General features: G+C 40.2%; 1 protein-coding gene across 16 annotated transcripts in view; it reads left to right on the top strand.

Annotated features, from left to right (window-relative positions):
- CFLAR (CASP8 and FADD like apoptosis regulator) overlaps positions 1 to 21,055 on the top strand; it is a 43,891-nt gene that overhangs the window by 10,838 nt on the left and 11,998 nt on the right. For 11 of the 16 annotated variants that reach the window (XM_074364180.1, XM_074364177.1, XM_074364178.1 and 8 more), the window contains 7 exons: positions 6,408 to 6,816; positions 8,949 to 9,054; positions 10,691 to 10,826; positions 11,818 to 11,903; positions 14,659 to 14,716; positions 17,295 to 17,344; positions 18,038 to 18,119. In XM_074364180.1, coding sequence (XP_074220281.1) covers positions 6,458 to 6,816; positions 8,949 to 9,054; positions 10,691 to 10,826; positions 11,818 to 11,903; positions 14,659 to 14,716; positions 17,295 to 17,344; positions 18,038 to 18,119 — 877 coding nt within the window. In that variant the 5' untranslated portion in view covers positions 6,408 to 6,457. The other 5 variants (XM_045508051.2, XM_010971866.3, XM_045508052.2 and 2 more) reach the window with 5 other exon arrangements.

Raw genomic sequence — 21,055 nt, 5'->3', positions numbered from 1 at the left:
TTCTAAAAAGCCCAGCCAAGAGCCTCTTCCTCCAGCCCTTGTAGCAGTTTTGTAAGCACCCATATCAATGTATTTCTGCTCAAAATACCTGGAGTGGTTTCTGCTTCTAGAACCAGACACCCTTCCCATTAGCTAGGAAGGTGGAAGTGAATTCTGGTGACTTACATCTGTTTTGTTTGATATATTAAGTGATCACTGGCAGCCACTTGAGAAATGAAACTGGAACAGTTCTTAGGTTTCAGCTGCTTTGACTGCGAAGGTGGGGACAGTTTGTACCATCGTGGAGATTTCGTGTGGGTGTGGAAAAGAAGGAAAGACACAGTCATTAAATTAAAATTTGACGGGATGACAGACAAGGGGAATTCCTTAGAAATTTTAGAAAACACACAAAGCTGCCAGTTTTGCTTGGCTGGGGAAGGTGATGGCTTCAGACAGTGGAGCAGAAGAACACTAACAGAAGCAGTGATCAGTCAGAAGGACTGAATGTTTGAAAATGGGGAAGTAGAAGAATTAGGCTTGGAGAGCTTCTTTGTCCCTGAGGGAGGTGAAGCAGTCGCCTTCAGAGGGGTGTGTGGAGTGGTGAACTAGGCTGCTCAGGCAGGGCGGGGCTGGTAAGTGATAGGCACTGTCCTTCCACAGAACTCTTAAGAACTCATTCTACCTGCCACCCCCACCCCAGCTCTTCTGCCCTATCTTTAGAACCACGTTCAATAAAATCTGACTTGTTCTTTTTGGTGATAACTTCGGGATGCCTCTAAGCTTTCTTGTTCTAAGGTTTGTCTTTATATACATCAAAGAAGCTCTAAAAAGCCAAAAGACTACATTTTATTCAGTCTCTTCTTGATAGACTTTAGGTGCTATCCATTATTTTTCCGTACCATCTGCTGCTGCTAGGAACATTGTGTCCATGTTTTGGTACACCTGGCTGAGAATTTTAAAAGAATATTTACTTAGGAATGAAGTTTTCATGTCCTGGAGTAATGTATGCATTCATCTTTACCAGGTATTGCCAAAGTGTTCTCCAAAGTGGTTGTATCAATTTACGATTCTTCCAGCAACATACAGGATTTCGTATTTCTCTGACATTTGGTAACAGATATTAGCATTTGACCAATGTGAAGTAGTATCTCATTGTAACTTAAATCTGCATTTCTCTGAATACTAGTGTAGCTTGAATATTCTATGGTTTATGGCTATTTTTTTTTTCTTCTGGGAACTGCCTGTGGTGTTTTACTGCTAGGTTGCTTGTCGTATGCTTATTGATTTGCAGAAATGCTTTCTACATTCTGGATACCAGTTCTTTGTTAATTAAATAAAATGCATTTGTCTTCTGCTTGGGCTTTCTCTTTTTTTCATTTTTAAAAGGATATGGGCTTTTTATGTCTTACAGAATCTTTCATAATTGGAAGTTATAAACAATATTCTTGTAGAATTTCTTCTAGAACTTTATGTCCAGGATGTTACTGCATGTGGAGTTGATTTGTAAATGGTATGAGGAAAGGATCCCAGTTTATTCCTTATATATATTTGAATAACCATATATATGTTGTCCCACCACCATTTCTGGACATTAATGTCCTTTCCCTATTGATGTACAGGACTACCTTAGTCATCTGTGTGTGGCTTGATTTCTGAGCTCTCATCTGTGTACTGGTTGTTTTATTTTCTATCCTTGTGTCATATTACTATACATTTGTTTTAAATCTTGATTTCTGGTAAGGCAACTTCCTCAAACTGGTTATTCTTAAAACTTGTATTGGCTATTCTTGGCTCTTCTTCTCCTTCAGATAAGTTTAAAATCAGCTTGCCATGGTCCATAGCACAACTTTTGGATTTGGGGTTGGACTTAAATTTATAAATGCATTTGAGAATTGATATCTTGATGATATTGAGTCTTCTGTCCATGATTATCATACATTTCTTCAATTATCTCTGTCTTAACTGAAGTCTTTGATAAAGTTTTATAATTTCTTCTTTAAATGTCATATATCTTTTCTGGATTTATCCTATATACCATACAGATTTTGTTGCTTTTGTAAATAGTATCTTTTTTAAATCTACATTTTCTTCCTGGTTTTTGCTAGTGTATAGTGTATTTATTACTCATATATCTCAAAACCTTAACCACTTACCACTTATGAATTCTAGCATTTTGTCTGTTAATATATTTGGGTTTCCTATGTAGAAAATCTTATTGCCTGTGAATAATGATAGTTATTTCTTTGGTTCCAATGCTTATACTCTTATTTTAAATTTTTTTATTTTAGTGCTGAGTTCTGTCCTCTGGTACAATGGTGAATAGAAGGGATAACCATGCATATCCTGTCTTAAGTGTGATTTTCAGGGGAATGCTTCTAACATGTCACCATTAAGTATAATATTTGCTGTGGACTTTTTTTTCCCTCATAATTACTATTTAACTATGTATAAATTGCTGCCTTCTAAGTTAAATTCCTTGCTTTTAATCCGTAGATCATTTTTTTTAGAGAACTCACATCTATATTATATTATATTATATTATATTATATTATATTATATTATATTATTCAATATTATTATATTGAATTCCTTATTCATGAACAAGGTAATGCTCTCTGTTTGTCTAGGCCTTTATTAATATCTATTCAGTAATATTTTATAGGGGTTTTTTTTGGTGTTTTTTTTTGGAATATCTTTGTTAGAATCATTCCTACATGTTACCTGTTTTAATGCTATTGTATATGGCAAATCTTAAACTATCACTGTGGTTTTTAGCAGTTTTTTCTTTTTGCCTTCCTACACTCTTTTTTTTTAAATTTTTGTTTTCCAAACATTAGCTTAAAAGAATTTTTATTTTCCAAACATTAGCTTAAAAGAACATTAAAAGTGTTAGAAATACAAATCTGACCTAATGGTTAACATCAGAACAATTATAAAATGTTTGAATACATCACATATTTTGCATCACAGCAAAGCATCAAGAGAACTAATTAATATACCCTACTAATTTGTCAAAGTCAACTGAATTCTCAATACTTTTATTAAAGTTCTCATTTTAGCCCTTATGGAGAAGTTACATATGTCTATCTATATCTTCACCTCCATATAGATATCGGTATAGAGAGACATATATTACTTAATGAAGAGACAAGTAATACATATCTGCCTCTGTCTCCACATCTACACATATCCACACACAGACAGAGAGACAGAGACAGATACAGATGCCTTCCTACACTTTTACTTACTTTCTTAAATACTCAACTGTATATTTGAGCAAATTTTTTTTATGTTTTATTTAGCATATCAGTGTGTATTATAGCTAGTTTTTTTTTTTTTCCCCAGATTCTCTAAGGCATCTCAATTTTGGCACTATTGGCAATATAGGGCTGGATAATTCTTTGTTGAGGGGAGCGTGCATTGTGTAATGTTTAGCAGCATCCCTAGATGCCAGTAGGACCCCGTGGTTATCATGACCAAAAATGTCTTGAGACATTGTCAAATGTCCCCTGAGGGGCAAAATTGCCTCTGATTAAGGCATTGAGTTGGCCTATCATATTGCAGAAATTCTCCTTATCATTTTGAACCTTTTAAGATCTTTATTTTAAACTCTTTCAGATATAGTTTCCTAGGATGTGTATTTTATTTGTTTTGTCTTCTGTCATCGTGATTTTTGTTTGTGCACGGTAATTTATTATATAATTGGATTGTGTCATATGCCCTGGGTTGTGAAGGTGACCTCATGAGGTGGTTTGGAGTTTGCCTCTCAAGACCTTATGGGCTCCCCTAGTCTGAGAGTAATTTTTATGTTAATTTCTTGGTTTGGGCTTAAAAGAAACCTTAACAAAATAGTGATTATTTGGACTGTAACCGTCCATCTCCCTTTCATGCTCCCCATTGTCGAGTGCTTATCACCTCTAGCCCCAATTAACTCTCCCCAACACCACCCCAGTGTATAAACACTGGTATTTTGCTGCATCTGGTTGGCCTGGCTCAGCACAGGATCTGTAGTTTTCCTTTTGATATTTTCTTTGAATATGCCAGATGCTACCACTGAGTAATTTGGATTTTACTGCCAAACTATACCTCCATTAGTACAGAGAGAAGACAGCATGCCAGTTCTCTTGCTGAGTGTGCGTGACTGTAGGAAGCGGTCTTACGTGTAATGGTTGGGGGAAATGAACTGAGCAGATAATATTTTTAAAAATAATTGTCCAATTTTGTTAACTCTTGATGGCATTGTTACATCATTGATAATTATGAACTACAAAAGTTATTGTTTTTAAAAATAGGGAATTGAACATTTCATTTCTAGTGGTTCTGTGTGGTTCTTTTTCAGATCTGTCTGGTGAATATAGATAACACCCCCTTTCTTCTTGTATTTAATGACTTCTTACTTATTTTATACCTTCTAATGTGTATAAATATTTTATAGTTAATTTATCGTAATCACTACTGACAAAATTGTGACTTGTAGTTAATAGAAGAACTTGATCTTCTTTTATGGAAACCAGTGGTTAAGTTAAAGTACCGTTTGCCTGTGAGTGGAGAATAGACTTAGGCTCTCCAGGACACATAAAATTAGTATTGAGCTTTCAGATTAAAAAAAAAAACCAACAAAAAAACAAAGTAGTCTGAGTACTACTTTTTCTGCTTCCATTGAGCAATCATTTAGTAAATTTCATTTCTCCAGTTATTCAAAATGTCTGTACTTAAGTGAGGCTTGGATGAATGAACATGGAATTGGTATAGACACACCAGTACTTATTTAACAAGTACACATTAACTAAAATGTCTATTGTTATTAAGAACTGATCAATTTAGACTGGTTGGGAGAAGGCCAGTGTGAAAACTGTAAATGAATGGGTTTATTTTAAAATAAAATATTATAAATTAAAAAAATAAAATTTACAATAAATATAATTTTGTTAATTTCAGATACTGAAGTACTCATTAATATTTTCATTGATGGGGAACTCTGGAACTCTAGGGAAATTATGCTTCCTCTAAGAATCTGTTTCATTTTTCTTGTTTTTGACAGCAAGAGCTTTTTAACATTCCATATATCCCTTTTTGCTTTGACTGCCAGGAAGCTCAGGACAAATTCAAGGATTACTAAAAATCTGTGTAGGCCTTTCTGGCCTGTGTATTTATATGTGTTCTCCGTCCCTCCACCTCATTTTGACTTTCACCTAATTTTTTCCCCTTGTTCTTATATAAAATTTTTTCCTACTTATGTGTTTTAATTGTAACATGTCTCATCTTTTGTGGACTGAGACTGTATATAAGTAAATAAAATACATTCAGTGTTCCTTTCACCAAATCTGGCTAGATAAATATATAAAAATACTTGTACACAAATAAATAGCAACAGTTAGCAACTTACAATTAGGTTGTGTTTCCAATTATTTTTTTGCTAAGATTAGCTTTTAACCTGAAATGTTTTCTGATAGAAACAGACCAGGTTTCAGACAAGGTAGTCTCTCAGAGCACAAGCTCTTATTTAACATAAAATATAGCTATGAAACTTTAAAGTAGACAGTGACTGCCATTTGCAACTTAAAGTTAGAAAGAAAATAGGTTTGCGTTACAATGGAGGAAGTGAAGAATACATCCATGGCATGAACTTTCCACCGATACCATCAGGAACTCTAGTGATAACTGCTGTCTAGCAGTGTATTGTGAATCAGGGCTCCTGACCCTTGTGAGGGGCTCCAGGTCTGAGAAGATGATCGAAACTTGACAAGACCTCTGTTCAGCCATGGTGGCAGGTCCTTTGAGCATTCATGATGATGCCATGTAAAGGGCCTGGGGCTTTGGGAGGATGGCAGCCCAAGTCTATGCTTCCAGGTGTGAAGGAGGGGTTTCAAAGTAGGAGAACAACTGGAAAAAAGAGGTGGGGTAGGGGCAGAAGCCTCTTTTCTCCCATCATTTTTGACACCCTGCAGAGGGTACCCTTCGCTCAGATTCGTATTTGCTCAAGCCTACTTGGAGATTACTGAAAGGGAGTTAACCTGTGACCTCAGGTTTTCTCATCTAGTCAGCTGCTTAGTCATTGGGCTTTTCCTCTGTTCCCCCCCCCACCACCACCCCAAGGTCAATTATTTGCCACTTAGTCATTAACTCCCTAGCTGTGATTTTCCCCTTCAACATACTTTACATTCGATACATTCTAATAAAGTACATGGGATTTTTTGGAAATGTTCATCTCTGGTTTCATTTCCTTTAAAATGTAGGTTATTTTCTTTATCTGTCTTGGTTTTTGGGTCAGTTGCTTTGTCTACTGAGAGGGTCACTTTCTGTAGACATAACATGAATTTAATCTGCTAGATTAGAGAGACCAGCAAGAAAGGAAAAGCCTCTACCTTGAATTTTAGCATAAGTTACTTTGATAAAAGGATTAAAAAAAAATTCCCTTTCAACCATAGAACTCCTCCACTGGAAAGGAATCTGAAAGAAATGAAGAAAACCATCAGAAATGAATTCAGTAGCCTCACGGCCTGTTGACTGGACTAGACTATTCTTACTGCCGTTCCTTGGGTTGACACTGTACAGGATGTCTGCGGAGGTCTTCCATCAGGTCGAAGAATCACTTGACGAAGAAGAGAAGGAGATGCTTCTTTTTTTGTGCCGGGATGTTGCTGCAAATGTGGTACCACGTAATGTCAGGGACCTTCTGGATATTTTAAGAGAGTCAGGAAAGCTGTCTTCTGTGAGCCTGGCTGAGCTGCTCTACAGAGTAAGGCGGTTTGACTTGCTCAAGAAGATCCTGAAGATGGACAGACAGGCAGTGGAGACCCTCCTGCTCAGGCACCCTCATCTTATTTCGGACTATAGGTAATTCATCAGTGAATACAGCAATAGCACAGGAAGGTTATAATAATATTCTTGTAGAATTTCTTATAAAATTTTATGTCTGGGACATTAGTACATGCAGAATTGATGTGTCAATGGTGATAGTTAATTTATCAGTGCTTCTTGAGGCTGGACTGGTGGGAGGGAAGGAGGAGGTCCAGACTTCAGAACCATAGAAATGAGAACAGTAAGAAAAGCAGCCTCTTTACTTTCTCTACCCTTTGATCCAGGCTGTGTGGTGTTTCTTCATTCCTCTGAACTCCTTGAATTCTTACGACCTGTTAGCTTAAAGTAGTTGGGTAGAAGATCAGAATGAAAGTGGAAGAGGTGGATGGTATGTGTTTGCCTCGTGGGTGGAGTGCGAGTGAGAAGAAAACCCAAGAGTTAGCACTGTGGCAGGCCTCTGACCATGAGAGCTGTGTGTTCTCTGCTAGAATGACTTTCTGTGATGTCAGACCCTGGCAATTTCTGGTGCTGAGAAAGGAAATAATAAGTCTGACAGTAATCTTCCTGAGGTTTGTAGAGCTCTGTGGTCCCTCCCAAATCCTCCTCAGTCTTTCCCTTGCTGAAGAAGTTAGTGGGGTGAGCTCTCTTTCTGTGAGGTTCCTGCTTCCGAAGGCTCTGGGAAGCCCAAATTGACCACGTGCAGGCCCCCTTTGGTTCAGAGAGGAATGGCCGTTGGAGTCCCCTTGAGTTCAGGAAGCCTTGAGTGCCTTCCTCCTGTTTACATAGTACTTTCTCGGAAGCTCAGAGGAACACGGAAGCCACCAGAAAGGCTGCGTTTCTGGGAAGGAAAGATAACTTGTAACCTTAAATTAGCAGTTCCCTTTTCTCCAGGCCACCAGCCTTTAGTTATATCGATAGTATGTATTTGGAGATGACGTGCACGATTGAAGACTATATAAAAGAAAGTTGAAAGCAGCGTGAGCCTTGGAAAGTGTCTGAGACTGGAGGTCCAAAGGCTCATCTGCAGTTCCATCAGTTACAGGTGACGTAGGCTGAGTCAGCCACTAACGTCAGTCGGGTCTTTGTTTTCCTACTTGTAAAGCTAAGAAGAATAATACCTGATTTCACAAGTCTGTTTGTGAGGATTGCCTGTGGTAATTTAGTATGTGAAGTACTTCTTAAAACTGGGAAGCACTCTGCAAACGCAAGAGTTTATTATTGTGGTAGCTGTAATTTTTGCTCACCTTCCATTTCTCCAACCATCAGATGATGTCCATAATCTTTAAACTTTCTGGGAGGCGCTGACTGGGTTTTTGTAAGTTAGGGGACTCTCTCCATTTCCCGTTTCCTTGCAATGGTGAATGGAGGCGGAGAGGCCCAGGAGTGTTAGACTCATTTATTCGTCTGGCCAGTGGGCTTTCTTGTGGGTTGACATGTGCCCAGGAGTTTGGTGAGCGCTAGAGCAAAACAAACGAAGAATCTTCCATCCTCAAGAGTCTGGGAAAATGGGCTTCTAAGCAATGATGGCAGTGTCGAGGTAGTAATGACAATTGAGGTGTCCTTGGGAGCCCCAGTAAAGAGTGATGGTAACTCTTAACTAGAGCAGAGCTGGTTAAGTCAGGAGGGACTTTCTAGACAAAGACGTTGACAGTCAGTGACTAGGATCCCCATGGCTTTTACCCTGTGAGTTCGGGAGCGGGCCAGGAGAGCCCAGGGGTTACTGTGCTTCAGAACCTTGTGACTTCAAGTCTTGTCACTGGATCAGCAGCATCCGCATCACGTGGCAGCTTGTTAAACAGAGACAAGATCACTTTGAATTCTATTCCTTTCATCTTAGTCATTTAGGTTCTTCATTTATTTCATCATAACTTCTGAGGGAGCTAGGGGATTCTTTGGGGAAGTTTTTATTCTCTTGTTCTTTTTATAGCAGTTGGAGAAAGAGGTGCCATCTCCTATTGAAAACTGGCGAAAGCATAAATTTCCTTTTTGAGCTCCCTTCACATCTCCTCCTGGGGTGATCTGAGCTTTCTGTTTCCTGGGGGGGCACATTCAAATGGGGGCCAGAATTAGTCTTTTAACCAGTTACCGGCGTAGAGGTGACCGAGGTGCTTGGTGTTCTCACTAGGACTGGTATCGGAGTTTACTAAAGAAACTTGCCTGGTTTACAGGGTGCTGATGTTGGAGATTGGTGAGGGTCTGGACAAATCTGATGTGTCCTCATTAATATTCCTCATGAGAGATTATATGGGCCGAGGCAAGATAGCCAAGGATAAGGTGAGTGTTCTTTCTTTTTTTGGTTCCTATTCCTAAGAGCCTATCAGAAGCTGGGGGTGGTGCCCTCTGGATTGTGAAGAGAGGGAAACAGTCACTTGAGCGGGATGGACCAGGTCAGGGTGGGTAGGAGGTGGGAGGTTGGTGTGTGAAGGCGAGAAGGGAGAAGAGTGGGTTTTTTTCATAATAACACTAACGGGAAGAAAATTGGTTCATGAATTGAGAGGCAATAGGGTGAGATCATCTGGTGTGGCCCTGAGTGTTCCTTTCATCCTTGTATTTTATCCTTTATTTGCATAAAATTCACAGGGCTGGCTTACACACCAGTTTCTCTCCCTGGTTGGACAGATCCTCTGGGAGAGTTAGGAAGTCGTGTCTGCTCATGCTGAGTAGAAACAGGTGGGAAGTGCTGGTCCACCCCCATCTTGCTCTCCTCCTGCCATCTACTCCTCAGCTAGCTCGGGGTCCGCGTGGAGTCATTAGGCTGCATGTGGAGGTGGGCGGGGGAAGGTTCTTGGGACTGATGTATCCAGGGAATGGCAAAAATAGAGATTTGGGGTTAAAAACGAGGATGAGGTGAGGATCTCAGGGATGTTGTGATTGCCTCTGGTACTGCTGACATGTGGACAGGCCAGGAAAAACTCGGGTCTCTAGTGCGTGACAATATGTCCACCAAGGACCTGCCTCCAAGGACTCTGGTAAATCGTTGCTTGAGAATTCCTCATGTTCCTTTTTTTTTTTTTTTAATTCTTTTTTAAATTGAAGTATAGTCAGTTAACCATGTTGTGTCAATTTCTGGTGTACAGCGTAATAGTTCTGTCCCATGTATCCCTCATGTTCCTTAATGATTGTTTTTTTCATTTCTGAAGTCCGGGGACGTAGGGTGACTATATGCCTCCACCATCAAATGCAGAAGGGAAGGAAAATGAAAAAAATAGAACTCCTTTTCTGGAGTCCCCTAATCAGTTTATTTCCCACTCATTTCTAGAGATTTAATTATGATTATTAATTAAAAAAATAAAGATAGCACATTGGAAACCAAATGTTAAACGGAAGGGAAATAAAACCAAAAGCAATGCCTATTTCTGAAATGGTTCTTTCACAATTTCTGTGGTCCCGGCCTTGTAATTTTGCCGCCTCATATCCCCTAAGTCAGAATGAGTTGGAATTCCCGGCGTTGATGAAAATATTTTAAGAACTTCAAAACTGTATCATTGGAGTTTTTCTAGTAAAAACTTCTCCCCCGGCTACACTCTCTCTTCCTCTTTTCAGGAAAGCCCTTAGAGTTTTTCAGTGTAACACCAGCCTGGCTTTTTGGAATAGAATGAGCTCGGGGGGATTTTGTTTCCAGGGCTGCTGTCACTCCTTGATGACACAGAATGGCCCATGTGTCTATCACCAACCTCGGTCTAGGTTGGCCTCCCTGCCAAAGACTTACCTCCTTTCTGAGTGAAATCCAAGAGTGTAATTTGCTCATGGCCTTGAAAGGACTATAAAACTGAGAGGTCTGGGTTAGGGCGCTGAAGGGGCTCCTCTGGTCGCATTTTCTTGCTGTTATAAGTTACACAGCCTGAGGTTCACATATGGGGCCTAATAATCAGCCCTCCTGACATTTGTTTCTTTCTGGTGGTTCTCTTAGAGTTTCTTGGATCTTGTGATTGAATTGGAGAAACTAAATCTGGTTGCTCCAGATCAGTTGGATTTATTAGAAAAATGCCTAAAGAACATCCACAGAATAGACCTGAAGACAAAAATCCAGAAATACAAGCAGTCTGGTAAGCAGCACTTTGGCCTCTCTGTGGCCTCAGGAAAGTACCTGTGCATAGTGGGTTTGGCTGGTAAAGATTCATGTGTTGGACGGCTGGATGGAACAGAACCTGAATGTCCACAGCCCCCACCAGCCTGCAGCTGAAGATCTAAACCCTTCATGTCCTTCATACCCCAGATCTGCTGACTTTGTCACCCACACCCGTGACTGCAGAGTCTTGGCCCTCTGCAAAATGCCACCAAGCAGTTGTTAAAATTCTGATCTTCAGGAAAGAGTCTGTATGCCCATTGCCTGCAAGGGCTGACGATGCTGTGGACATTCAGGGCTTTTGAGTCTATGCCGAGCCCCGCTGCCTTGCACCATTGTTTGGACTACCATCCAGCTCTGGGTGGTATCTTGTCACTGTGGGCCTGTAACTGCCCTGCGTATGTCCCAAGTTTCACAAAACCTCCTCATGGAAAAGGGCATCTTTTCTGCTGATAACTCCTCCTTCCATAAAGAGGACCAGCTTACATTGGCCTCGTTTGCGACACCCCTACCCTCAGTGTATATGTGTGTGTGTGTGTGTGTGTTTGTTTATTTGCTTATTTATTTCTCTGAATGGAGTCACTGGAGATTGAACCCAGGACCTTGTGCACGCCAAGCACAGGCTCTACCACTGAGCTAGACCCCCCCCCGTTGTCTTTTAGACTCAGTGTGGGCTCTGCTAGCAGTCTACTTGCCACCAGAGAGCTGAAGAGTGTGTCTGATACCCAGTGATCAACACATAACTCCCCTCCCCCTCCCGAATGACTGATACAAGTTCCAGAGTACCATTTTCAGTCTGTTAATGTCATTGGTAGTAGAATCATCTGATCTGATATTTTGACATCAGTAAGGTGGCTGGGAAGTTTCGGGTATTTTGAAAGATCATGATTGACCCTGAGCTGAGTCATTGTTGAAGATACCTTTGATGATAATTTGTAAATCTTAACTCAGTGCCTCTCTTCTTCTTGTAGCTCAAAGAGCAGAAACAAATTATGTAAATGCTCTTCAGGCATCTCTCCCAAACTTGAGTCTTAAGGATACTTCATATAACCTAAGGGTGAGTCTGGAGCGAATATGTGGAATCCCGGCATGAAACAATTTCAGAACTCGATAAAAATATACATATTCTTTGAGCATATACTTCATTTAATATGTACAAAAAATTGTGACAAATTTGCATTTGTTTTAAAATATGTGTACCTTCTTATGAGACAATTTGGAAAATACAGAGAAAAAATTTAAAGGGAGGGAGATAAATCACTTCTATCCTATTACCCAAAGACAACTGCCATTATTGTCTTAGTATATTCCCTCATCTTTCCCTGAGAATCTGTTGTTAACCATTACCTTCTCTGATCATCCAGATAGTTTATTGATATATAATATTAATGTTTGTTCTTTTCTTCTGTATAAATGGTGTCACACTGTGCCCGTTGTTCTCATCCAAGAATTCTTAGAAATTGTTTCATATGAATCTTATGGAAATCTATTTACTCACTGTTTTTCATTGTTGAGTATGGTTTCACTTTCTAGATGTATTACTATGTATGTATATTTTCATTGTTTCCAGTCTTTTGTTCATAAAACAGTGAAAAATAAATATCCTTATATTTATGTCTCTGTGCATTTGCTTTTCATTGAGCTTACTTTAATGAGTTCAGCAAAAGTGTTTTGTCCTTGAGTGATGTTATTGAGTGATTTGTGACCATAAATAACACTTAGTCACTTGTTGTGTTAGTGAACGATGCAAGGTTATCATCAGAATTGTGCTTTGGTTAATTTTTTTATCTTGAGAAGTTAACTTTAGGGTAATCTCACCCTTATCCCCATATTAAAGATATGTGGAATTTGTAGTCCAGACTTAGACCACAGTTACTTGGAATCTGTAGTCAAGACTTTAGGCCACAGTTTATAATTTGTACATTATAAGCACTCATAAAAGTATGTGATGAAAACATTAACTACACCTGTAATAAAAACAGTTTTGGGAGAATATAAACTGTAAGAGATACCACTGAGCAACAGACTTTCAGAACTAATATGGATGTTAAGCATTATACCGTCCAGCCTCTTCATTAAATAAATAAGGACAGTTAGGTCTAAAGAACACTATGTGATTGCCCACCTCAACTTACCACCAGACGTGGCCCAGTCAATACTCCTTTCTCTACACCATGGTGTATTTAATAAACTATGTACTATCATGTCATAGCTTAGATATATCTGTCTGTCATTTTTTCAAGAATTAAATATGCTTTTTTTTGTCCTCCTGAATCTCTATGATATCAAATCATGAGACAAAGTGATTTAGGATTCAGATCCAGATTTTCTGCGCTTTCTCTGCTATTGTCTATCTAACATAAATTTTACTGTCATTCTTAGTCAAAAGCCTGCTGTGTTTTTATTATTGTCTTTCCATTTTGTTAATGAAAGTAATTGTATTCACTGTCTGTGTAACCTATTGGGAACCCACATGTTGTGTGTGTAAATTTTTCCTTCAATTTGCTATTTTTATCTGTGACCCTTATCATTCATTCATTTAGTAAGCAGGCACTGTGGTATATGAATTCAGTGAATTTCTCATGAGATTTAGGAACTGAATACCTGGATATTAACTCATACAAGGCTGCAAAAAATGCTTTAAAAATTACAGTGGCATTAAATGACATGTGATACCAATATTATAGAATAAAAAAGTTGTATGACTCTAATATAATGCTTTTTATATTTATCTGCAATAAATTCAGCTTTGATTTGATGTTATGTCTCTTCAATAGGATGTAAATGTGAATGCACACCTATGTGGGATTCCAAATTCTATCTAATATCATTAGCTTCTGGTTAAGTCATTGATTTTTAGTGATAAAAGCAACTTATGTTTTTCTTCAGTTTAGACGCACAGACTTAGTTGCAGACACAGCTTAATAAATAGTGTACTTCTCTCTTTTGGCTAGGATAGCTTCAGAGGAGAACTGTCATTTGAAAGCTGAGCGTATCAGATGGTTGACAGTGTGTGCTATGTGTACCTTACACAGGACCTGTCATCTGAGAAGAGAAAGGGTCTGTTCAATCTTTCATTCTCTGGTTCATTTCACTCTGGCCCTCAGAAGGGGTAGCTAATTTTCAAGAACCACACCCACATGGGGCTTATGTATAGCTGCATTATAGGAAAAAAACTGGACTTTGATTAAGCACTTCCATGTGCCTAAAGGACACTGTGCTGAGAGCTTTGTGTACATTTAATCTTCACAAAAAATATATCAAGTAGGTACTATTATTATCCTCATTTTGAAGATAAAGAAACACATAGAGTTAAAGAACTTGCTCAAAATTACCTAGCTAGTAAGTGGCAGAATCAGGATATCTGATTAGCTAGGTTTGTCTGGGTTTGAACACCCACTCCCACTCTTAACTGTACTGTACGTTGCCTCCGTGTTAAAGGATCAGGTTGAATGTCAACTGCATGTTCCAACAGCTTGTTTGAATTTGCAGCTGTTACAGCAGCTCCACTTTACCATAACATCGGGCTTTATTGAACTGTTTTGAAACATTCTAATATGCTAGTTTGGCATATTTACATGTTCACTGTATTGTCACTTTAAAAAAAACAAAAGAGTTGCTTCTTTGGCTGTAGAATATGGGGTTTGTGGAGTTAATGGTTCTTGCTAGTCTTTTTTAGATAATTTAACAGTGAATATGATATTTCTATTTTTTCCTGGGTAAGAATCCTATGGAGATTTTTAAAGAGGTGTCATGCAATGGGCCTCTGAGAACACGAACGGGGAGTATGACCTTGTTTTTTATATTTGAAGCTCCAGAATGGGAGGAGTAAAGAACACAGACTCCTGATGGGACAACCTGACATTAAAAGTAAGACCAGCTTTGCTTTGTATTCATTCTTTTTTTAAAAAGACTTTTTTTTTTAAGGTTTGTTTATTTATTTATTTTGGGGTTTCTTTGTTTGTTTTTTACACAATAGGATTTTGTTTTCATTTATTTATTTTTAATGGAGGTACTGGGAATTGAACCCAGGACCTCAAGCATGCTAAGCACACACTCTACTACTGAGCTATACCCTCCCCCCTCTTTGTTTTCACTCTTTATAAATCCTTGATAATTCAAATACAAAAATGTTGCATTTTTAGAGTTGGCCATTTTTTAATCTGCGTACTTTAATTAAGCTCTCAAAAAAGTTAAAATCTTCAATGTATTCGTTGGCATTTCTAGTTACCTATCAAATTAGCCTATTTGAATTTAAAAGCCTTGTATTCCATCAGCTTCATCATCTTGGCTATATCTTTAAGAGTTATGACATTTACGCCTGAAATGGAATTATAACCAGGCCATGTGCAACATTAATCTAACCATGATAATGAGCTGTGTTAAACCAAATACCTAGCAGCAGGAAGAAGGAAGGTTACCAGGATCTTGTTTATAGCCCATTTAATAAATCTAAATGTGCCACAGATGACATGCCCTACGCCTACAAGGAAAGAAAGAAAAACAACCCTAGTCATTTCAGCCATATGATCCCTCTTGTTGCTCTTAAAACATCAGCCCTTGATCCTGTCATTTTCAGAAAGTGTATTTTTTGCTTGTCTTGAGTCCTCCTTGCAGTGAGGGCTGAGACACAGTTGCTCACTACAGTGGAGATGATTGTTCAAAACTCCTGGAGGCAGCAATGCACGGACAGGCAAGGAGGCCTCGGCCTTACCTGAGGAGCTTGGACTTTGTCCTGTGTGCAGGGGCGATCATGAGCGTAGTGAGCAGGGCGCTGATGGAAGCCAGGCCCTTTGCCCACGTCTCATGACTCAGCCGACGTGCTGTCTGCGGGCCCCTGGAAACATTTCGCCCAGATCAGCCAGGTGGAGCAGCTCATGCCGGTCACCCCCTACCTAGAAGTCCGCTCTCCAGCAAATGCCATTGAGAGGTGAATTAGTGCGTGAAGTGACAGCATGTTTCTTAAAACATGGGTGAGGTGGTGAGAATTAGCTGTCTAAAAGAAAAATGGGGGACCTGGTAGATTTTGGAGAGGAATTAAAATAATCAGTATTCTTTCTGTTGGGCTCCCTGGTGGCAGGTTTATCCTTGATGGTACCTATACAGGTGAGGTCAGTGAAGCTCCCGACACCTCTACAGGTCCCTAGGAGAGCTAGGTACCTGCTTTTGCCTTGATATGGTTTATTTGCTAATGAAAGAAAAAAGCATCTTGATAACTTGACCTTAATCTAATAGAAGTTTAAAATAATCAAGCCAAGGATTCATATTATTTTGGACTTCCAAGTAGATTTCAACTGGATCATGCTGATGATGTTAACTAGAATTTATTAAGCACTTTTAGTAAGTGCCCTAAACTGAGATAGACATATTACATAGGCTATTTTGTGTTTTTTAAATACTGTCAATCCATGATTGCTAAAATACAAAAAGATGACATGAATTTTCCTCTTAATTCCAAGTATCAGACATTACCAATGTTAATGTTTTATCTATATACCTCTAGTAAGAACATGTAAGTTTATGTACTCTCATTAAACAATGACTAAGTAAACCTAATTACCTTCCCCTGCCAAAAACAAAACAAAACAAAATGTTAAAAAAAAAGTTAAAAAAAAAATAAAAAGACTGATTCAACTTACACAGCATTACCATTTGAAAGTGCTCGTTTCCCCCAAACCTTGCCAATACTGGCATTTTCTTTCCCTGTCTTTAGATATTATTTCTCATTTTTGCAATAATCATGTAATTAGATGTTCATCTCAGAGATTAAAAAAACAAAACAAAATCCCCAAAACCCCTGAGACTTCGGGAAGAAACTTGCCCGAGACCACAGAGCTTGTGAATAATGGGGCTGGGGTTTCAGCCAGCCCTTTATGTCTTCAAAACTGGTGATTCTCCACCTCCTTGGGGCTAATCAAGTCATTTTTTATTTAATAAAGTTTGCTTTAGGCTCATGTACATTTGCTAAGCCCACTGTCCCCTGTCTTGCCATTGACATTTTATTTTATGATCTCCCAGTATCACTGCACTAAAAACACGGCCACCTGTTCTGTAAGTGGTGAACCCACAAAAGCTTTCCCTTCTCTGAATCTCTAAGGCTGTTGTCCACAATTTCAGCACGTGCAGGAAAGCTATTGATACTGTTGGATAGTAAGGTTATTAGATTCTTCCTATCACCAGTCACCTGGTCTTTACCTAGAGAAGGGCAAGGTTCCTATTTAAACTTTTTCTACATAACCCCTGTTTAGCATGGGGACTTGTATTTTCTTATCAGTTAGGTTTTTCAGTGTGTGCTTGGAAGCTTGGGGCTGAATATTGCTGGGGAAAGAAGAGACAGAAGGGAGAAGAAAATAGGGAAAGAGAACAGCTCTGACATAAAGAAACCCAGCCAGCATGGGAGCATGCTTAGTTCTCCTGTTTTATAAATAATTTCTCTCTCATCCCCCAGGAGAACCAGTGAAGACATCCATTCAGGAATCAGAAGCATTTTTGCCTCAGGTACAGAAGAAATGCTCTGACTTGGTATTGTATTGGAAGCACAGTATCTGTGGAGAACACTGACGACTTTAAAAATATCTGTCCTTTAAGAATTCTTTGTGACAGCGATAGGATGCTGAGTGCTATTCTGAGAACTCTTCTGCCCTAAAGGGGAACCTTGAACGTAGCAAAGAGAAAGGTGCTGAAGTGGATTGCATTAGCAGACTTTGGAATGCAGGAAAATTCCAAAGTGGCATGTCTCTCCTCAGCTGAGTGACTGCTGAACACATAAGTAAGCAGTGACACTGAACTTTGACTTGTTCTGACCTTTTCTTACGCTGATACCTCCTCTTCATAACGAGAAGCAATAGAAGGCCTCCTTTTGTACTGGTTTGGAAAGATATCACTTGTACAACTTCAGGTTACTGTGGAAACACAACCCATCTTTTCTCTGTGTTTTAAATTATCTTTATCCCACAAAACTAAGACACGTGTAAAGAGACTGAAGTTTTCATTAAAATTAAATCAAAGCTGAAATAGCTTGTTGATATTGAAGGGAAATGTCAGCTCTGCTGACTTCAGCCTGTGTCTACTGAGTGACTCACCTGCCAAAGGGAGATTTGAGGAAATCCAGAAGAAAAGATGGTATGGGTGAGGCCTTGAGGAAACGGAACAACATTTCGAGTCTTTAACAATCCCTGCTTTCCTTTCCAGCACACACCGGAAGAGAGATACAGGATGCAGAGCAAGCCCCTAGGAATCTGCCTGATAATTGATTGCGTTGGCAATGACACAGGTAGGTCTGGATGCTGCCAATTAACTAATGCCCCCACAATGAGATCATGGCCCATGCAAGCTGTGTGCATCAGAGTGATCAACACTAGCCACCGTGACAAACCACTGCCAAAATGTGGTTTCAGACGGGAGGGGTAGTTTCTCTTGTCACAGTCTAGTGTGGACCAGGCTGGGGAGCGTTGTTCCATGTGCTTATTCAGTGGCTGCATCAGCTGAGGCCTTGGAGTTTTCTGCAGGATCCCCTGGACCTGGCTGGTGGATGAAGGAAGGCTCTCGCGAGAGATTTAGGGGCCAGGCCTGACTGAAAGTGATACGCATCAGTTCCATCCCCATCCCTTTAGTCAGAACTTGCGTGTGGGGCCGCAGCCAACCGCAGTAGACAAGAACTTAGTCTAGCTGTGTGTCAGGAGGAATGTGAAAGGGGATTTGGGGAACGCATGGTATTGTCTCTGGCTCGGAGGCATTCCTTGTGAAAGCTGGTGAGCTTTAGTCTTGTCTGTGCAGGCTGGCTGCTGTGGCAGGGAGGAACCCTGGGATCCAAAGGGGGTTGAGAATGGAAGGTGTGCTGGGCTTCAGTGTTTTCAGATGCCCCATCATTTCACCTAGATAGACTTTGAAAGCTTTTTCTGGGGAATATTAAAAATAGGATAAATATGTGTTCACTTAGAGGCAATGTGTCCCTTAGATCTGCCACCCTGGAATTTGGTTATTGACCTGAGTCTGTACCACCTGTGTGTCACCATTGTTTGGGTCTGAGTTGACTTTTTTTAATTGAAGTGTAGTCGGTTTACAATGTTGTGTTAATTAATTAATTAATTTTGCTTTGAACATGTTTCTCTTTTAATCTTCATAATAACACTCTCATCCCCATGAATAAAGGAAGCTGGAAAGTTCATAAGTGACTTGCCCAAGGTCTCTCAGCTGGAGGCCAGTGTTGTGTTAATTTCTGATTTTTTTTTTTTCCTCCCCCATAAGGGAGGCACTGGGGATTGAACCCAGGACCTTGTGCATGCCAAGCACGTGTTGTACCACTGAGCTATCCCCCCGCCCCCTGAACTGATTCTTTTGCTCACTTGTAGTTGGATGTCTGGCTCAAACTGAATCAATCACTGGGGATGCATTAAAAGAGAATGAGAAGAGCCTTGATAAAGTGCAATAGCATTCACTTTAATTATTTATCTCTTTCTTGAAAGGATTGATCATTCTATTTCCACAGTTTTCCAGCTTCTCAACATTCTCTTAGAATGAGTCAGAGTTGTCTTTTAAGCTCACTTAAAATGTTACCATGGTGAGTTTTACGGGAAGAGACTGTAAGAGAAGGTCAGATTAGGAAACATGAGGCTGAATTTCCCAGGATTTCAGCTATGAGCTCACTTTCTCATGTCCTATATTTGGTTAAATGTAAGAAATGCTGTCTCCTCAGCTATCGATGTGTCCTTTATTTACTTTTTAAAGAAACTGAGCTGTAGTTGATGTATAAGATGTCCTTTCTGTTTTAGCTGTTAGTATCCATATAAGAATGAGGAAATATTTTTTCAGTGAGTAACGTCCTGCTTTAAAAGCGGTTATATCATTGTCCTCCTCTTTTGGCTGTAATCAGTTCTGTTTCATTAATTGGCAGAAAGTTCCCAACTGGCCTTGGTGCAGGCTGTGTGTCTGTTACATGAAGAGAATCACAAAGATAAAGCCATGACTTCCTGTGAATTTGTGGCTGAAAGCCAGGATCTGAGCTCACTTCCCTTGCTGAGTTATGGGCCTCTCGCCGCTGGGCACTCAACGTGTATTTGTATTTTCTGCATCATAGGATCATGAGCAGAGTTGGGTCCTGGAACATGACTGTGTGGGTTTGAATCATGGCTTTGCGTGTGGTAGCTTGTTACCCCGCCAGTTTTTCTAGCCTCTCTGAAGCCCAGTTTCTCTTCTGTAAAATGAGTTAGTAACAGGACCCATCTCGTAGGAAGGTTGGGAGGAGGGAGTGAGTTCTTATTTGTCAAAAGCTTAGGGCAGCGCCTGGCACTCACACTGTAAGCACATTTGTCCATTTTGCTTAATTTTAGTTGCAAACCACTAAGCTAGCACTTGCCTTGGCTTTGTGCTTGGTACATGGAACCTGACCCCAAAGAAGTGAGGAGCCAGAGAACTGGGGTCTGGAGGCCTGCTCTGGCTCAGGGGTGGGGACAGGTCCCCACAGTCTGGGACTAACTGGAATAGAGGGGGCAACCCAAAAGGGGTAACTTCTGGGGACACACCTAGGTAGAAAGCTGGGCAGACCACTCCTACCAGTCATCATGGACAGTGGGTGTGACAGAGAAGGAGAATCTGAGTACAAAGGCCAGGGTGAGGGAGGGCAGGGAGTGGCAAGATGAGACCAGAGAAAAATATGGAAAGGAGGGTGGAGTGGGAGTTGGAGCCTCTTTGATCTGAGGTACGAGCAGGTATTGGCCTCGGGTGCATCTGTCTAGCTGCTTCCTTGTCTCAAGCTCTCCCTGCGTCTGGGAACAAAACAAATTACTGGGTTTGAGGCCGCTTACACAATTCCCTCGGGGACAGGTGGCCAATGGACAGGTAAGAAACAGGACAACACACTTTACTCCTGTTGTGTTGGGGCTTCTATCACCTGAGGGGTCCTCAATCCATTTACGTGCCCAGATGAGACTCTGAGCAGCAGAAAACTATTGATTAATGTGGAGAGGAAGACAGTTTCTTCTCACACTCCCTCCCCAGGCCTCCAGCTCTTCATTCTCCACCCCCAGCCCCTCCCTCGGACTTTTCCCTGAGGATTCGAGGCCAGGAATACTGCTGGACTTGACAGTAGTCTCGGTTACGTGCAGCACTTTTCATTTCTTCGTTTTCATCCTAACAGCCCGGGAGCTTTGTCTAGATGATGCTGTGGGGTTTCCTTTGTCTCTTGCTTAGTTAACCTTCTCTCTTGGTTAA

The sequence above is a fragment of the Camelus bactrianus genome, chromosome 5 (genome assembly GCF_048773025.1).
Source record: "Camelus bactrianus isolate YW-2024 breed Bactrian camel chromosome 5, ASM4877302v1, whole genome shotgun sequence".
NCBI classification, from domain to species: Eukaryota; Metazoa; Chordata; class Mammalia; order Artiodactyla; family Camelidae; genus Camelus; species Camelus bactrianus.
This window is presented reverse-complemented; position numbering and strand designations above follow the sequence as displayed.